We start from the raw sequence: 17515 nt of genomic DNA, 5'->3' as shown, positions 1-17515 counted from the left end.
AAAAAAAAAAACAAAAAAACTGAGAGACATTGGCGCATGAAAAAAATTCCACGTATTTCCGAAGTGTGACAGCCCATGCCAAGCAAGAGAAATGATCGAAAAAGGCGCGCATTTTAAACATACAGGCATGTCGTACATGTACGGTGAAAACCCTTTGATGCCTGTTAGGTGATGCCGTACATGTACGGCTTAAACCATCAAAGGGTTAATAAACGCAGTGATTCCACTGCTGCACCAACTGTGCCAAAGTGCGCCAAATTGAATTTACTGCGCCATCTTGATAAAATCAACGTAAATTGTGCCAAACTGCGCCAGAGTCTCTGGTTTCGGGGTGGGTATCACCGACAATCGCACCGCCGGGGCGTCAAAACATGCGCAGCTTGATTTTGGGGCCGCCAGAGCCACAACCACGGACCAAGAATTATACCGTTGAATAAACAGCGCTCGCGCGAGCGTCCCGATCCATTATGCCATGATCGGTGCTTACGCAGCTTCCGTTGTGCAGGTGGGCTCGATGGCAAGATGCATTCTCCGCAAAAGCTCGTGACGCCTAGGCTAATCGGTCGTGAATGTGTGGCGGTGATTCATCAGCGGACGTCGTCTGTTCCAGCAACGCTGCTGATAGCTCGCTTCAGGAGACGCACGGCTCGTAATTGAAGCAATGTTCAGTAATAACTACACGCGTGCCGCTAGAACGTCTGTCACTGCTGTTTCTGGACATCGCCAAATAATATTTGGGTAAACCAGCAACAAATGTATGGAGCAATGTCGAATTTTCCGTGCTTCACGTCAGTGGAAGATTACGTGAACGGTGGGAACGCGTTGACACTCTTCATCAAATATACTTTATCCATGGATCTTCATCCAGAGGAGCTTTTTCGTAATTTTGTTCCACGGTTGGTAATCGTTCCTACAGTAATACCCCCTGAAAGGTTCTGCCCTTTTGAGCTCGTGAGTGTTAGGACCGCAATTCGAATATTTTGCTTTTTCTTTTTTCAAGTGTCCTCTCATTAATAAAAGAATGCCTCCTGGTCGTAGCAGCCGCTACTCTGTTTTAATTTGCGCAGTTGTCAGTAACGGGCCCGTCGCCGACGGCCCTGGCGTTGGAAGGCCCACTGTGAAGCGGCTACGCTATGTTATATGTCCACCCCTCGCTTTCCAGGGTCAATAGCCGATGGTAAAAAAAATTAGTTTCGATGAAAGGCGAAGCAGTGGATGCGATAGCAGCAAGTTGCATTGTTATACGAAGTAAGGGTAGCAGCTAACTCTTTTGGACCCGATCTCGCATAACTCAACAGAAGGCAGATTTAAGAGAGTATGGCCGCTTCAGGGACTGAAGTGGTTTTCGAGCTTTCAGTTGTCTATACATGAAGTAAGCGTTGTGAGCACAGCATGTTTACGATTAGTCTCCTGATGCCTGTCGAGATAACGCGCCAGCGACCGCGCCCTTCGGGCTACGCAGCAACACCCCCCTCCCACCTCCACTCCCGTCCCTTCTTGTTCCTTACGAAAAGACGCGTGGAGCGTTCCCTCTCTGCTCGATGAGCGATCGACGGCAGGCCTCGCTCACAGGGTGATGTTATCGTATGTGGCCTCCGTGCGATGGAGACGGCCGGCTCGTTTCATCTCCACCTCAGCCGCGTTCGTCGCCGGCACTCGCGAGCTTTTACACGCAGGTAGAACAACGATGCGCGGGTAGATGTTATCGTGCGCGGGGTGATGCTATCAGTTTGGAGTCTATAGCGAAAATGATGGCAGCGGCGACGCCAAAAACCCGTCGAGAGTGTGCATATAATTGCTATCGCAATAAAAGAAAAAAAACAACAAATTATGACAGCTTCGCACTAGTGGTGCCAAGCCTGAAGAAAGAGCGCAGCTGGGTGGCCTTCCTTATCTTTTTTTCTTTCTTCTCTTTCTTTTCTCTTTATTTTCAGTTTCTTGTATCTCCTTTTTAGATCGGTTTCTTTCGGTCTTTTTTTCTCTTGCCTTTCTACCTCTTATATTTATCGCTTTCTCTCTCTTTCTGCTTCTTTCTCTCTATTTCTGTCTTTCTTTCAGTCTTGCTCACTGTTTTCTCTATCTCTTTTTCGTGTCTTGTTGTTTTCTTCTCTCTCTTTCTGTGTCTTTTTTCTGTCTTTCTATCTTTTTTTGTCTTTATTCCCTTTATTTTTCTGCATTTTTTCTCTTTCTTTCTCTCTTTCATGTGTTTCACGTGCTCCACTTCACCGAGCAGACTTTTCGTTTAATGCTCGCACCTGCTGTACTCGGTAGTGGAGCTTGCCAAATTCCTGTCGGGCACATACCCACCTGAGGAGTTTTCCACAACGGAGCACAAGTTACCGATAGCTTAAACAGCTTCACTGTTCAAAAATGAGGCGCCATTTCACTCTGCAAGCTGGACGACCAGCGAAGCTGTTTAGCGCACAGCACAGATACGAAATGGTGGACGCCAGTTTGGTATGTTAGGCCAGGTTGTTAACGGCCCAGCTGTTAACGTTCAATACGCATTATTTTTTGCACTGCACTCTAGAGGGCGCTAGGGAATGTCCTAGCTGTACACCGCTTCGCTGTAAAAGAAAAACGACGTTTGTGATATCATTAGTCCCCCGTTGAATGCACTTTTGGGCACTTTTGCGGATGATCGGCTTAAAGCCGGTCATCGTCTTCCAGGCAACCCGGCGCATGCGCAAGCGATAGTCTGGAAGCACTGCGAGAATGCTCAGCACAGAGAGGAGTCAGAGAGAGAGGGAAGGGAGTGTCGGAGGAAGTTAGCTTTCTGAGCTCAGCTAAGTGATGTCATGTGACGCCCAGCAATGCAATCGATCGAGGAGAAAAAGAGCCTAACCTTTGTCTAAGAGTCGTCTTAGGGGAATGCTTTGGCAACAGTGAGAATCTTTAGCATTGAGGCACTGTTGTATGTCACGGCATTTGTTTATCACTTGTGATGATAATTACGTAGGTGTATTTAGAGTATTATGTCATAAAGTAGAATGTTCAGTATCCAGTATTTTGTTTGTTTGCTGTTTATGAAAAAAAATCGCTAAATAGGTTATTTAAGAACACTTAAGTGCAGGAAGCCCCTATTTTGGCATTATCGAGAGAGATATGGAGTGCTCCTGAGATTATTTTCTACATGAGATATGCAATGAATAGAAACTTTTCTAGCTCTTCGTAAGAGCCACATAATAATTATTGAGGTGCTTGAATGTAAATGAAACTTGCTTCTCCAGTGTACTCCAGTATGTGAAATTAGATGCTCCAGAGTGCTCCAAGATGCAAAATTAGCTGCTCCAAAGTGCTCCAAGTTGGAACTTTCTGCTGCTCCAAGGTGCTCCAAAACGAAAATTTTGCTGCTCCAAAAATTGCTCCAAATCAGAAGTCCTTGGTAGCATTACTGTAAACGCCACATTATGCATTTTTCAAAAGATGATCTTAGAAGCCATGCTGAGATTTTTAGATGAATTAGTCTAAGGGAACTGTAGGAAGTGAACTGTAGGATGTGCATTCAAGATTTTGTTCGGAAGCCTCATTGAGATAGGTAGTAGTCATTGCATGACAGGATATAAGCCGCTTTATGGGCTGACAGGGTCTTGCCAAGTTTTATTTTCTTGATTTCCTGTTGAATGTTGAGCAATGTAACACCTGTTAAAAAAAAAGACTAGCTTAGAACAGTTAAGTACAGTTTGTCCCCTTGTATTTTAGAGAATTGGTCTAAAAATTATGTTTCAACGAGATTACTTACACTAAAAGTGGAATCTAGCCATCATGTGGTTAGATGATGCTGACAAATGGCAGTGTTGAAAAAGGAAAGGCAAGCTGGAAAGAGGAAATTGGAATTATGCTCTGCTATAAGAACTTAAAGCACATCATCTTAGCAGAGACTTTGTCTGGGCAAGTTGGTGCCACATTGCAAAAATATAACAGCACAAGGGACGGGACTGAAGGCACAAAAACCACAGGACGAGTGCTGACTACCAACTGAGATTTCATCTCAGTTGGTAGACATCATCTGTCCTACTTTTGTGCCAGAACGAGGTGTGGATTTCAGAATATTTTCTGCTTGGTGAATGTTTCACTGTGTTAACATGATGCATTTGTTGCCCTTGTATAGTGCTGTCGACGCTGGTCGAATTGAGATTGACGAATATCGAATCGATACTATCAACATGGAGGAAATGGAGGAAACGGTAGGTACAATTGTTTCACATTGTGTGTTTTTAGTCAAAAAATCACTTGCACTGTTCCCAGAGTACTTTAGTCAGTGTTGCTGATGCTAAAGTTATATATTGGTATTGCATAATCTGAATTCATTTCAGAATGATAATGTGTTGTTTATGAAAAGCTACCTGTATTGGTAATTTGTTAGACAACATTTCCACAAACTTTCTACATGTGAAGTTCAGTAGGAAGCTTGTCTGTCGCTGATTAACATCATCCATATTTTGTTTCCTAGCACACTTTACTATAAAAGGGCATTCACATAGAGGCCGCCTTTGACAGGGGCAAGAGGAGATTACTTTGCACGAGCTGTTTTACTTACCCCCCCCCCCCCCTCCCTATGCCGTATTAGCCGTGAGGTTGCCTGTCACCACTGAGCAGGTGTGCACTCACACATCCCCCTTCTGAAGGAGTTTGTGACTACAGAAAAATGCCTCTGATCTTTATAAAGACTTAAAAGGTGCAGCATTTTCTTGTGCTGTACGTTCTTTTGCAAAAGGAGGTGCATCTCTTGCGTGTGTAATAATGTCCTAAAGGGATGCTAAGGGGAAATAGTCAGTGACATTGAGGTGATAACATAATCTCTATAATGTCTGTTCTTGACATTTTGCACCTTAACCTTGGCACTGGTACGTCAGTGTGACATCACAGGTTTCGAATTATTTCTTTCGTGTCTTTTTGAGCGGTAAAATCTTAGATTTACTCTGCTCTAACCTGCTTTGGATTTTGTTTAATACAGTCGAAGCCACTTATAACGATCCCAGATAAGTGGAACCTCGTTAATGCGTACCTGCCGGGAACGCCGCATAACTATGCACTAAACGGTAGTGCACCAAGTAAAAATTTGCATCTCCTCGCATACGCCATCGCCGCCAGCAAAGAAATAAATACAGTGCCACAGCAAATATTGGCTAAAGTACCCACTGCAAAGCCTTTTCTTTCTTTTTTGCCAAACTGGAGAAAAGATTCTGGTACTCTCGCACGAACGTCCGATAGTGCCGATAGCATGCGGTGGCGACGCCAAGGAGCATTTCGGAACTTACAGGGTCCGGTATACGCAGTGACCGACGTAGCGACAGAACGGACAGTGTCGGCTTTCCGTGATATATGTGTGTGCGTCTATACCACGATTTGCCACTGAATGAAAACTGACACAGTTCCAGTGAAACGCGGTACAGCTGCGTGCAGCCGATCGTCTCCTGGCTAATTGCGTGCAGCGCGTCGCCTTCTCGGCTCACGCCGTCGCTGCCGGGCCATCAGGCCGCTTGCTGTACCGCACACGCGCATTTGTCATGGGAGTGTTCTTCGTACCCACTTCGCTCCAGACCGTGCACAGATTCGGCAATGAGAACAGATGAGCTTGTTCGGTTAACGCAGCAATAACGAACTTCCTGCAAGCGATGCGCACTCCGCGACGCTCTAGCGGTCCTGGCAGCGGATGGACGCGCGTTTGGGTGGTCGCCCAATAAAAGCGTGCAGTATGGTTACAACAGCGCTACGCTTGCTGTACCGTACGCGTGCATTTAGCGTGATGGCGTCTATGCAGAGAGGTTTCTCGTCACCCACGACCAGCAATGCTCAACTCCGCAACAGCGAGCTGCTTTCGTTTCTACAAAGCAGCGCGCACTTGAACATGGCCCCGCACAACGAGGCGGCAGCGATCGGCGGCCCAGCGCGTTCAGGTTGTCGCCTATTAAAAGCGTGCAGTAGGCTTATAGTGGTGCTGCGCCGCACGCGTGCCCTAGCAGATATCAGAAGATATCTATTGTGATAAGGTTGTCTGCGATAAGGCATGCTGGCGCGTTCGTTGGCGGCCGCCGCCTCACCCTCAGTTCTTTCCCGATGCTTACCCGCAAAGGCATTGCCTGCAATCGCGCGGAAGTCGGAATCTGAGATCGACCGATCTACGCACTTTTCGAAAAAACTGGAAACCTTTGGCGGCACATTGTGGCGTCGGGAAGTTCAGCGGCACAGTAAAATTTTATGGCACAAAACGTTATCGCGGTACGCAGGGTACGCACTAACCGGTAGGCGTAGGTTGAAGCACTACGGCTTAAGCGGTCAGCGAATGCATTAGGCTCTATGAGACTCGGTCGGGGATTCGCCGCAACTACGTTTTAACCGTTGGTACGCTTAAAGCAGGTACGTATTAACGAGGTTCGACTGTATACCGATCTATCGGTTATAATGACCATATTTCGGTGCATGATGTCTTGATGCGCAGAAGTGAGTGTGTGAGAGGTACAGGCCTTTTGCCCATTGCTGGTAATATGTCTTTAGTTGCAGGACACAACAACAATGCATAAAACTCTCCCTATGAATCAACTGATGTTGAATGACAATGTGCAACAACCAGAGGAGCACCCAGAGCCACCAAGTTATGCTGTACCATCAGCAGCATCAAGCTGTGGACCGATACCAGCAACGTAGGCACTTCAGTTTCTTTCCTGTCTTCTTGACTGTACAGTTGTGTTTAAAGATGCTCTACATTGTTTTATGCATACTTGCCAAGGCAAGCTCACCCGATTTGTCCGCAAGACTCGAATCCGTGGCAGCGGGTGGCCTTGACAAACACTCTGGCAGGCGCCGCCACACACCCTGACTGCATTTCCGCTATATACCAGACACGTGAGCTGACAAGCAGAGTGCGAGAATATTTTAAAGAAGGTAGTAGTGGCTTGTGCTTTGCGTTCTATCTTCTTTTGGCTTTCTCCTCTGGTTCTCCTTTGAAGCTACGTTCCTGCTTTCATAACACTGTTGTAGGCAGGAATGAGTGGGAAATATGTGCATCACAAGCAATAAAAATGAAGAAGTGCCGGGGTTCTCAAACTTAAGGAACACCAATAGCTTTTTAGAAGTTCTGTGGAACCGCCTCTCCCATTGGCGGAGAGTAGAAGGGAAGGGGGGGGGGGGTTGCCTCTGGTTATCCACATACTCAAGGTAGCGCTGCTGCCACGTCTGCATGTAGTGACCATTATAACAGTTTTGTGTGTTGTCTGTAATCTCAACGACCACTCTTGTTAAGGAATTTCCAATTTTGCATTAATAATAGACAAAGAAATTCTAAATGTGAAGCATTTCTTAGCGAACCCAATGTATTTTCAGCTTTTCTATCTACAGTCAACTGCTGAAGCCGTTAGAAGACATTGGTTTCGAGTCAGCACGTAAATTTGCAAAGCAACTAAAGATCACATAAGAGCACAAGCCACACTTGACTGTGACGATGATACATCTAGTAGAAAATAAGAAGAAAAAAAAAACATTTGAATGAACGTCAACTTCGATGCAATCATCACTGATGGAATGTAGTGACACGCTGTGCTGCCATGATCGAGACAATTATACAATGGAATCTCACTGTACATAAGATATCCCATAGGAGCAACATATTTTCACAAGGATAATGTGATTGAATTTTCACTGGCAATTGAATAATACGACTACAGAAGTGGGTTCTTACTGAAATTTTCAAAACTTGTGGCTTACATTACAGTATACAGTCAACTGCCGATTTTTCGGATGCCCGATTTTCCGGACATGCTCAAAAATTCAGACGCTTTTGCGGCACTGTCACCATCCCCACAGATGTCAATGTATAAGAACTTCCGAAATTTCGGACGCTGAAACTCTTCGGCATCTGATTTTTCGCACTTTCTGCCCAAATTGCAGGTCCGAATGACATTGAAGCCCCCGCCTCTGCCGTGTCCATCTTCTCGTTGGTTCGAACCAGCACTTTCGCGAGTCTATCTGTTTGCGACAGTAGCAGAGTTCGAAAGTCAGCTTTGCCGCAATGCTGAAGTGTTATGGAGTGATGCAGACCAGGAATTCAAAGGGGTCGCTACAGTCGAACCCGGGTATATCGAACTCGCCAAAAAACGCTTATTAGTTCGATATATGGCATAATTCGATATAGGCCCGCTATAGGATTTGACACAAGGCACATAACAATAAGAAAAGTACTTTATTAATATGGTGGCTTACTTGCGTGCCCTACTTTGGAACAAAATAGTCCTGGATTTTCTTCTGTGTCAACGACTTCGCTGCCTGCGACAGCATGCACGCCTCCACGTTGTCCAACGAGTCGGAGCAGCTGAGGCAGCAACCTTCCACATTCACGCAATAGCGCCGGACCAACGCAAGTGCACTAATCACTTCGGAGAATGTAGGCAATGGGCCATCGTCAATTTCCTTATTGCTGTCGCTTTGGCTCGTGGTCGGCACGACGTCTGCAACGTAGTCCTCATCTTGTAGCTGACCCATGATGGCGACATCATCGTCCGCACTGACGAACTCGTCGAATGTCAATCCGTCGATAGCTCCCGGGAACTCTGCCGGCTCGCTCCAAACTTTGGCGGAAACACCTGCGGTGTCATCAGTGCTGTCATCGGAATTTGGGGTGTCATCACCAGGCATGCGGAAGCCGGCATGCCTAAAGCAGTTCTGGATCGTCTCCTTCGTGACATCTGCCCACGATCTACTCAACATAGAAAGAGCTCGACATGATTTATGATTTCGAGTTTCGCGGCGAACGGCAAATTCTGCCTCTTTGCACAAGCCATGACGACAGCGCGCCAATAAAGTTCACAGAGCATTAACAGGCAACGCCACCAGCACGGACCACGCTGAATGAGGACTCGAGGAAAGCAGGCAGCAGAGGCACACAAGCATAAAGAAAGAAAAAATGGCGCTCACTTCTACCACCTCCGCGCCTCGGAGAAAGCACGACGGCCTCTGATTGGCTGTAAGCGCTGCGAGCGGGCCAGGATCATTTCTTGCAGGGGGGTGTTCGCCCGTGCACAACCGGGTCTAAACCACTTTTTCTAGGGTGGCGCCGGCAGTTTTGCCCGCCACCGCGAGGGAAAGCCAACTTGCTGGGGCACTTTTGAGGCACATGGAGTTTGATATATCGGTTGTCGTTGCTATTTTTGTTCGATGTAACAGTAACTTTTGCTATATATTCTCAATGTAAATTTACTGTGTTTAGAAATTGTTCGATATACGGGATAATTTGATATAAACGGTTTCGATATAGTCTGGCTCGACTGTATCACGATGCCGTGCGGTGATGTCTTTACGGATAAGCAGTGAAAATGCACGGAGGCGTGATGGCGGCAAACGCGCCAGTACGGCTTAATCGCTGACAACCCTTACGATAAGCATCTTCAGTTAATTGCTCGGTAGTGCATGTGGCCTAGCGCAGTTGCATGCATACTGCACGCATTTACCGTATTTGCTTTAATCTAAGCTGACTGGTTTTTTTTATTTTTTTTTTTCGAAAGAACTATCTGCGGAAGTGGGGTGGGGGGGTGTCGGCTTAGATTCGAGTATTATGATTTCGCCGCAGCCGCCGCCTACCTAAAGGCCTGGCCGCGCTAGCGGCATGGCGGCTCACCGTGCACCGTTCTTAGGCTACCGCATGCAGACGGCTCTGCATGCGCATCCAAGCTCATTTTCGCGAGATCCTACAGTAGCTGCATGGTGACGAGGTTGCTCAGGCTCAGCGGCAGAGTGGTGGTCCCCATGGCTACTCAGGCCGACCGCGTTGTCTGCTTCGTACTGTCCATTGTTCCAAAATCTCGCAGTCCCACGTTCATACAGCAAGGGTCGTCGAGCCGGCGAGATTTCATGCTGGCAAAGGTGGGCAAAGGTGGATCGGGTCACGTGATTACGGCGGCGGCGAATGCCATGCACTTTGACACCCTCTTTCCTCTTGTCACGTGACGCGGAGGTGGCAGAGGTGCGAGCGCGGAGTTGGTCAGTTTTCTGGAAGTGATCGTGCTGTGTAGTCATGCCTTAAACATGTGCTCGCAAAACGCCTGCATCATCTGTGTTTAACTCTTTCGCTACGGCGGAAAAATGGCACTTTTTTGGTGCTTTCACAATAAAATTTGTTTCTCCTGAAAAAAAAAGGCACATATAGCATTGCAATATATGAAATGGTAGCTTATTGGTTCGGCCTTTTATACATATAAAACACTTTGGTATGAGACTTGCAGAATTGGAAAATTTATTTCTCAAATAACAAAAAACGTACAAAAAGTTATACAAGCACTTCACAAAATGGTGAATGTAGAGAGTGAAAAAATTATTTTGAGAAATCTGAAATGTACAAATTGTTACTAGTTCTCTTAGCTATCATTCTAGTATAAACACAAATCCAGTGCATCATGTCAACAATTTTTTTCGGCCCATCAACCTACTGGCTCCGACGACTGTGCCACTCGGCAAAACAGTCTCGTGAAGGCAGGAAGCAAAGGTAAATTTTACAGGTCGAGCAGAATACGTTCGTTCTATTTTGCGTTTTTGTTTTTTCGTAGCAGAGCTTGCAGTTCCTTCTCTTTTCCATTCTTTTCGGCTGGTGCCGAACAGGATCTAGAGGTGAGAAGGGGGGTGAGAAAGGGGCGTGTCCTTCAGAAACTTCATCGTATTGAAATATCTGTTGAATCAGTTCTTCCCTGAACGCCAATTGGTCAAAGTTCCTGTTTCTGAAAAGTTCTTCGACATTTGGATTATCTTTCTGGTGCTCCTGAAACAAAATAAAACTGTTTACGCACGCAATGTCCACAGCATGAAAAAACAGGGTTTTCCACCAACGTACGCACTTTCTGAGTACGTTGTACGTGGCAATTATCTGATCTGATTTATCCATGCCGAGCATTCCGGTGTTGTACTCATGAACAAGGAGGGGCTTATTTATGGTATTCACAACCCACTGGCCCCCCCTTTTCTCTCTCCTTTTTGCAGCAACATGTTTATTTGCTGTGTGCATCGTGCTCATCAGACATAGAACGTCGATCCTTCCATTGCATGAAAAGGATGTTGCCATCCCTCATCCAGCGAACGTCCCCACGCTGCGCCCTTCGTTCCCACGTAGCATCCTTCAATTCTTTTGGGAAGCCCCGACGATCTTTGCGAGTGGTCCCGCAGGCAAGCGTCTTGTGCTCAAGGAGGTGTTCGAAAAGTTTTGCCGATGTATAAAAGTTATCCATAAAAATTTTATATCCCTGATGGAGGTACTCTGTGCAGAGCCGAGTCACTACGTCAAACGCTAATCCGTGGGGTCCTGGTACCTCTCGTTTTCCAGTGTACACAAAAAAAATTAATTGTATAGCCGGTATTCGAATCCGCCAGCACCCACAGCTTATATCCAAATTTCGTCACTTTGTCCCGAATGTACTGCCTGATTCCTGACCTGGCTTTTGATTTTACCATGCGTTCTTCCACCGCAAGGTTGCGCCGTGGTTGAAACAAACTTCGTGACAGCAGATTTATGTGTCTCAGGAGCCATGACACCCTCCAAGTCTTCCCATCAGATGCTGCAGCCGCAAGATCTTCCAGGTCCCCTACTCTTAGGAAAGATAACAACGCAAAGAATCGGTCCCGTTTCATAATATTTGGTGGGAGAAGGCCTGAAAATATTCCCGTCGTCCGCCAGTACATGTGGAGCCGTGGTACATAAGTCCGATGATAAGTCCGATGAACCTCAGCATCTCACGTGGTATTACCTCTTCCCAGGAGCCGTCCCGGCGAGCGTACGTTTGTCTGTCCAAAATATGCATCCAGGCATACTTGTTTGTGTTATCACATAATGTCTGGATCACTTCTGTCGTAAAAAACAAAAGGAAAAAATCAAGCGCCCTTGAGAAGCGACGCACGTCACTCCGTAGCGCTGCTGCAACATGAGCACCAGGCTGTGTTGTGGGTGAAAATTTGATACGGCGTGCTGCATTTGGCAAAACATCCTTGCCGTAGGTTGTTGAGACCCTAAGCAAAGAAAGGATACCGTAGTCGTCAAATATCAAGTGCGTTTTTTTCTTTATATGCAGCGCGAAGTCAAAAACGAACCTTACCTGGTAGTACTTGTCGAAGTCTGAGGCGTCTGATCTGGAGTGTCATCGTCGGAACTCGAATCTGAAGCTTCCACTTCGTCACTCGAGTCGTCTTCGCTACTAAGATCGAAAAAATCATCGCTAGAAGCGGCCGGAGTGCTTGCAACAGCAATCGGCTGTCGCAGCGCGCGGCGGGGACGGGCGGCCATTCTCACGTAAAACGAAACCGCATTCCGTTCAAAGTGCGCTCGCGGGAGCGGCCCTGTGGGCGAAATGTAAACAAAGAAAGGTGAGAGTGGAAAGTTAGTTGGCCAAGCTTAGGCTAGATGGCGTTAGGTGTCCGTAAAGCGCGATTTTTTCAATTTTTGCAGCATTCTGGCAGACAGCTGTACGCTCAATAGCGCCTGCCTCGATGAATTTTAAGGCCAAACGTAATAGTATGTGCTGAAGAAATGTCAGATGCAGCGCTTGTTGAACTGGTGCAACATCGCGGTCACGACGAAGGTGCATTAGAGAAAGATCCACTGTTTGCCGTGCCTACCGCGAAAGAAGTGATGGATGCGGTGGATGTCTTGCGTTGTGCTGCCGGCGCGCAGGATGATGAAGCTGCATTTCATGAATTAACTTCCTTGGAGCACCGCTTGATGTCATCCTATATGAAGAAAACACAAACCAAAATCACGCTATTTTTTTTCTTCTGAATAATTGTCGTAGGTGAGGTCTTCTGAAGTGATGTCCATCTCGATTTGGTTCTGTTTTGCATGATACTTGTCGATTTTCATATGAAACTGCATGTTACGAAAACCTGTATATAACGAAATATTGCCGACATTCGTCAATTACGTTACATACAGGCTCAACTGTAGTAGTCTATAAACATTACATTTGTATTCCTATGATTCAGCAAGCTACTACAGTTAAGCCTGCCTATAACGTACCTCCATACAACGAATTCCTTGATATTAGGAAGTTTTTCTATTCCCCGTCGTTACTCCATAGAAGCACATGTATTTACGACGTCTATGTAACAGAGCGGCAGCGGGAGACACCCTTGATGTAGCGAATTTTCGCCGCCGACAACCTAGGGATTTCATCCTGAATTTTGTCTTTTTGGCATGAGCACTGCATGCATCTTCTGCGGTTACCCCGCCAGCGAGAGCGTGAAGCGGCAGCGGCACGCATGGCGCGCTCGAAGCCCTGCTGACTGCGAGGCGAGAGGAAGCACTTGTTTGTGCGTGCGGGTGTGTGCGAGGCGGGCAGGCAGTTGTTGCCGCAGGCGCATGCGCAGGCGTGCCCCTCTCCCCCTGCAAACCTCATCCAGCCACTTGCGGGTGCCACCACGCTAACCGCGCTAGCTTTCTTTAAAAAAATAAAGAAAGAAAGAAAATCACCTTTTCTGCTGGCAGCGCCACTCGTCGGTTGTTGCAGTAGTCTCCGAACTGCACTTCGTTAATGTGACACCAGATGACGCAACTAAAAAAAAAAATCTTGCTCTGTGTCGTTACACTTCGAGTTCGAGTCACATATGGAGTTTGCTCTTCGTTTTCGACGCCATGCGCATTCGTGGTTTCACTCGCGCCCATGGAGCAGCCCCTGACGACGTGCAGCTCTTACGCATTTTTTTTAATGCCAACAGCTGTGTTGTCACTACCAAGGAGATGTCAGATTAGGCGCTGGTGGAAACTGTCCGCGACCACGGTGACTGGATCTTCGGAGGTTGACTCATCACTGTCATGGCGCCGCAAGTTCGCGAGACCGTGACCTTCGAGATTGGCTCTGGCTACGCGATGGCACGTTGCCGGAGCCAATCTCGAAGGCCATGGCTAGACGATGATGGAGCAGTGTTGTTGTATTGATGTACTACAAACGTTCAGTATTGCGATCCCTCACAAACAAGCAATAGAGCAAGATATGCAGTTTTTGCCGCTAAATAAATGCTTTGGGAGAGCTCTGCCTTCCATGCCCCTTGTGTTTAATTTGTGCGACTCTTTTCTGAATTTTCATGCTGAAACTGGATGTAACGAAAACCTGTTTATAACTAATTTTTCTGGTAATTTGTCAATTTCGTTATATGCAGGTTTAACTGTATATTCAAGCGTTGATTCAAGCGTTGCTCGACCCCAGAAGAATACACTAACGAATGTTACGTATAATACTGTCAACGTCCGATTTTTCGGACTCCCTAGGAACCGCGAAATCGTCCGAAAAATCGGGCAGTCCGAAAAAACGAATTCACGCTTTTTTATTCCGCTTAAGCGGTGAAATCGCCGCCGCCATGTACAAAATACCTTTAATGCCTCCCAGTACACTTATCAGGCATTTTGGTGTGCGCCCAGGCTCTCGCAAGTACATTCGGTACCTGCCACGAACCCTGCTAAGCTACGTACCTACTGCCACTTGCAAATTTGCGTCTCGTGATGAGCGCCGCAGAAACCAGCAAAGCGCGGAATAGATTACGGCTCTCTCGCATGGAGCGTTCGGAAACGATGATGCCGAACACAAAGACTGTGGTGGAAGAGCGGACGACTCGTCCGGCTTTCCCCGATGCGCACACACATCGCCTAATCTACGCCGGTACGCAGCATTTGCTGCCGTGTGAAGCCGATCGTTTCTAGTTGTGTGCAGCACATTGCCAACTAAGCTGATGCCGTCAGTGTACTGTTGCTGTACCGTACGCACGCATTTGTCATGAACGGGTTCATGATGATGCGTCTGTGCGGCGCACTTAGCGATCTTGCAGAAAGCGGCAGCATGAATGACAGCGCGGCTCGTTTGGTTCCTCGCCTATTAAATGCGTGCAGTACGCAAGCAACTGCGCTAGGCCACATGCACTACCGAGCAGTTAACTGCAGATGCTTATCGTAAAGGTTGTCAGCGATTAAGCCGTACTAGCACGTTTGCCACCTACCGCCATCACGCCTCCATGCATTTCCGCTGCTTATCTTTAGACATCGCCGCACAATGCTGTGATAGCGGCCCCTTTGAATTTCTGGTCTGCTTCACTGCATAAGCCTTGTGGCAAGCTGACTTTCGAACTCTGCTACTGTCGCAAACAGATAGACTCGCAAAAGTGCTGGTTCGAACCTATGAGATGATAGACGCAGGAGAGGTGGGGCTCCACTTAATGCCTTTCGGACCTGCAATTTGGACAGAAAGTCCAAAAAATCGGATGCGGAAGAGCTTCAGCGTCCGAAATTTCTGACATTTTAATACATTGACGTCTGTGGGGCTGGTGACGGTGCCGCGAAAGCGTCCGAATTTTCGAGCATGTCCGGAAAATTGGGCGTCCGAAAAATCGGCAGTTAACTGCATTCACATCATTGCACTGTAAAGTGCACTTCGTTTCTGTAATACTGACACGTGTGCTCTAGTGGGAATGCTGATGTTACATCAGACCCTAGGTTACCCTTCAAGTGCCAGTATTGTCGATGTGCCTGGCAAAAAGAGCAGCTCTTTTATCAAATGCAGGTGCCATATGAACAAAGTGCCCCTGTTCACCCTCAGGAGGGCCACTGCAGATTGGAATAATGGATCTTCCATCAACAATATTCACTATTTTTGGCCACTGTTTTGCGCTATTCGATCAGACTTCAGATAAAGATGAAATTTCACTGTTAGCACACCCCAACAGAAAAGGTTTTTTTACGAAGGGGTGTGCGAATAGTGAAACTTAGGGCCAAATCGAATATGAATCGAATACTATTTGAATTGTTTTTGAATAGCAAGGCAACCAATTTCAAGACAGGCCTAGAATTCTACAACTTTTATTTTAAATAAATATTCACAAGCTTTAACAAAGTACAATTATGTAAACTAAAGTAAACTTGTATACAGTAGCGACTGAGCCTTCGAGGTATTTTTTAACTCGAGGATGAATACAGCAGTTACTTCAGTATTCTAGGTGGTACTTTGTCACCAGCTCAGAAAGGCCGGTCGATCGCGAGAAGCGCAGTAGCGCTTGCATGGCCTTCTTCTGTGACGTTGCGTCTTGTCGATGCCGTAGCATTCCTTCCTCCGACAAAGGTCGGTCATCCAACTTGTTGAGCGATTGTAACCAGAACGCCTTTCCTGTGTGTGTTGTTGTTTTTTATCCTGTGTGTGCAGGTGCGTTTTTGTTTCTCCTCTTTTTTTTCCCCTCTCTCTCTAGACCCTCTTTCTTGGCCCTATTTTCTCACCCCAGTGATCGGTAGCAAACCAGATGCTAATATCTCGTTAACCTCCCGGCCTTCCTTTTTTCATCTCTCTCTCTTGTCACCAGCTTTTAAATAACACTAAGACAGTAAAGTTCAATATTTCATAAATGAACATCATGAATCTAATGATAATGATAGTTTATTGAGAACACATTCGCTTCCGCAGCGGTGGAGTTTAAAGCAAAAAATCCTCCATCCGGTGATAAGTAAAGCATCAATAGTCCCGTAAAAGCTTGAACTGCATGCATCTTGGTAATTAATTAATAAAAACAAAAATTATCCCTTGCTCTTCCAACGTGTTGTTCCTCTGGGGTTTTCCCTTTGGTGCTGATTAATAGAAAAATATTCGATAGTTTGAATATGCCGTATTCGGTTCAAGTACTGAACTGAATAGAATGCTGTTCGATTCGTTATTCGAATTTTTTGAATATTTGCACAACCCTACTTTTAAGGTAGATTAGGCAACATTTACTTTGGTTGTGCATTTTATTTTGGCAGTGCATTTATTCGTTGTTGGTAGCAGCGGTACAGCAGCTTAGTATGCCTCATTCCCAGGTACGTATTAGCAATGTTTTACTGTTGTACTTGGCAGATTCCAAAAGCTTTTGCATGAGGAGATTCACGTAACAGCAATGAATGGTTAGGTCATTCTACGGTAACTTTGAAATGTGTTGCAGGGCCCCTTTAAATAGAACAGCGTTTACTTTTTATTCTATTTTAAATTTGTCTTCAGGAGGACATCTTGTTTTCTGTTGTCTTTTGCAGGAGTGTGTTCGAGGGCTACTGTGGATTTGATGTGACTTGCTCTTCGCAAACTAAGGCTACTAAAAGCGTCAGTTGGACGGTGAGAACCCTTAATTGTTAAACCTCTTGATGTCTTGTGTAGGCTGTATTTATACACTGTACTCTTTTTTTGGCATAATATTATGACATTTAAGAACGCGTTACTAAGCATTTATTCTTGATATTATGCCAACAATTGGGTGAAAGGCTGCGTCAGTATTGCCCATGTGGTTTATGGTTATGGGGAGATGCTCACATCTGAGTGGGCACGTATAAGGGGTACATGACCACTGCTAACTTCAATAATTCAAGCAAATAATTTTGGAAGGGCCACCCTGAGTGTGCTTTTTGTGATAGCCGACTTTTTTTTTCTCTAACAGCATTAAAATTTAATATCCTGATGATGGAAAGAAAGGTCTTGCAAAAATAAGTAGGATAGAGGTTGTACGCAAAAAAAAAATAGAGAGCACGAGAAGGGAACCAAAGAGTAAT

The 17515-nt window shown here is 46.1% G+C and overlaps 1 protein-coding gene across 4 annotated transcripts in view; it reads left to right on the top strand.

Annotated features, from left to right (window-relative positions):
- LOC119389401 (tumor protein p73) overlaps positions 1-17515 on the top strand; it is a gene marked incomplete at its 3' end in the record, with an annotated part of 102865 nt that overhangs the window by 15219 nt on the left and 70131 nt on the right. For 2 of the 4 annotated variants that reach the window (XM_049414418.1, XM_037656633.1), the window contains 3 exon segments: positions 4112-4187; positions 6499-6644; positions 17006-17084. In XM_049414418.1, coding sequence (XP_049270375.1) covers positions 4112-4187; positions 6499-6644; positions 17006-17084 — 301 coding nt within the window. 4 annotated transcript variants of the gene reach the window in all.

The sequence above is a fragment of the Rhipicephalus sanguineus genome, chromosome 4 (genome assembly GCF_013339695.2).
Source record: "Rhipicephalus sanguineus isolate Rsan-2018 chromosome 4, BIME_Rsan_1.4, whole genome shotgun sequence".
Lineage (NCBI taxonomy): Eukaryota > Metazoa > Arthropoda > Arachnida > Ixodida > Ixodidae > Rhipicephalus > Rhipicephalus sanguineus.
Note: the sequence above shows the minus strand (reverse complement) of the source record. Positions and strands in the feature narration are given on the sequence as shown.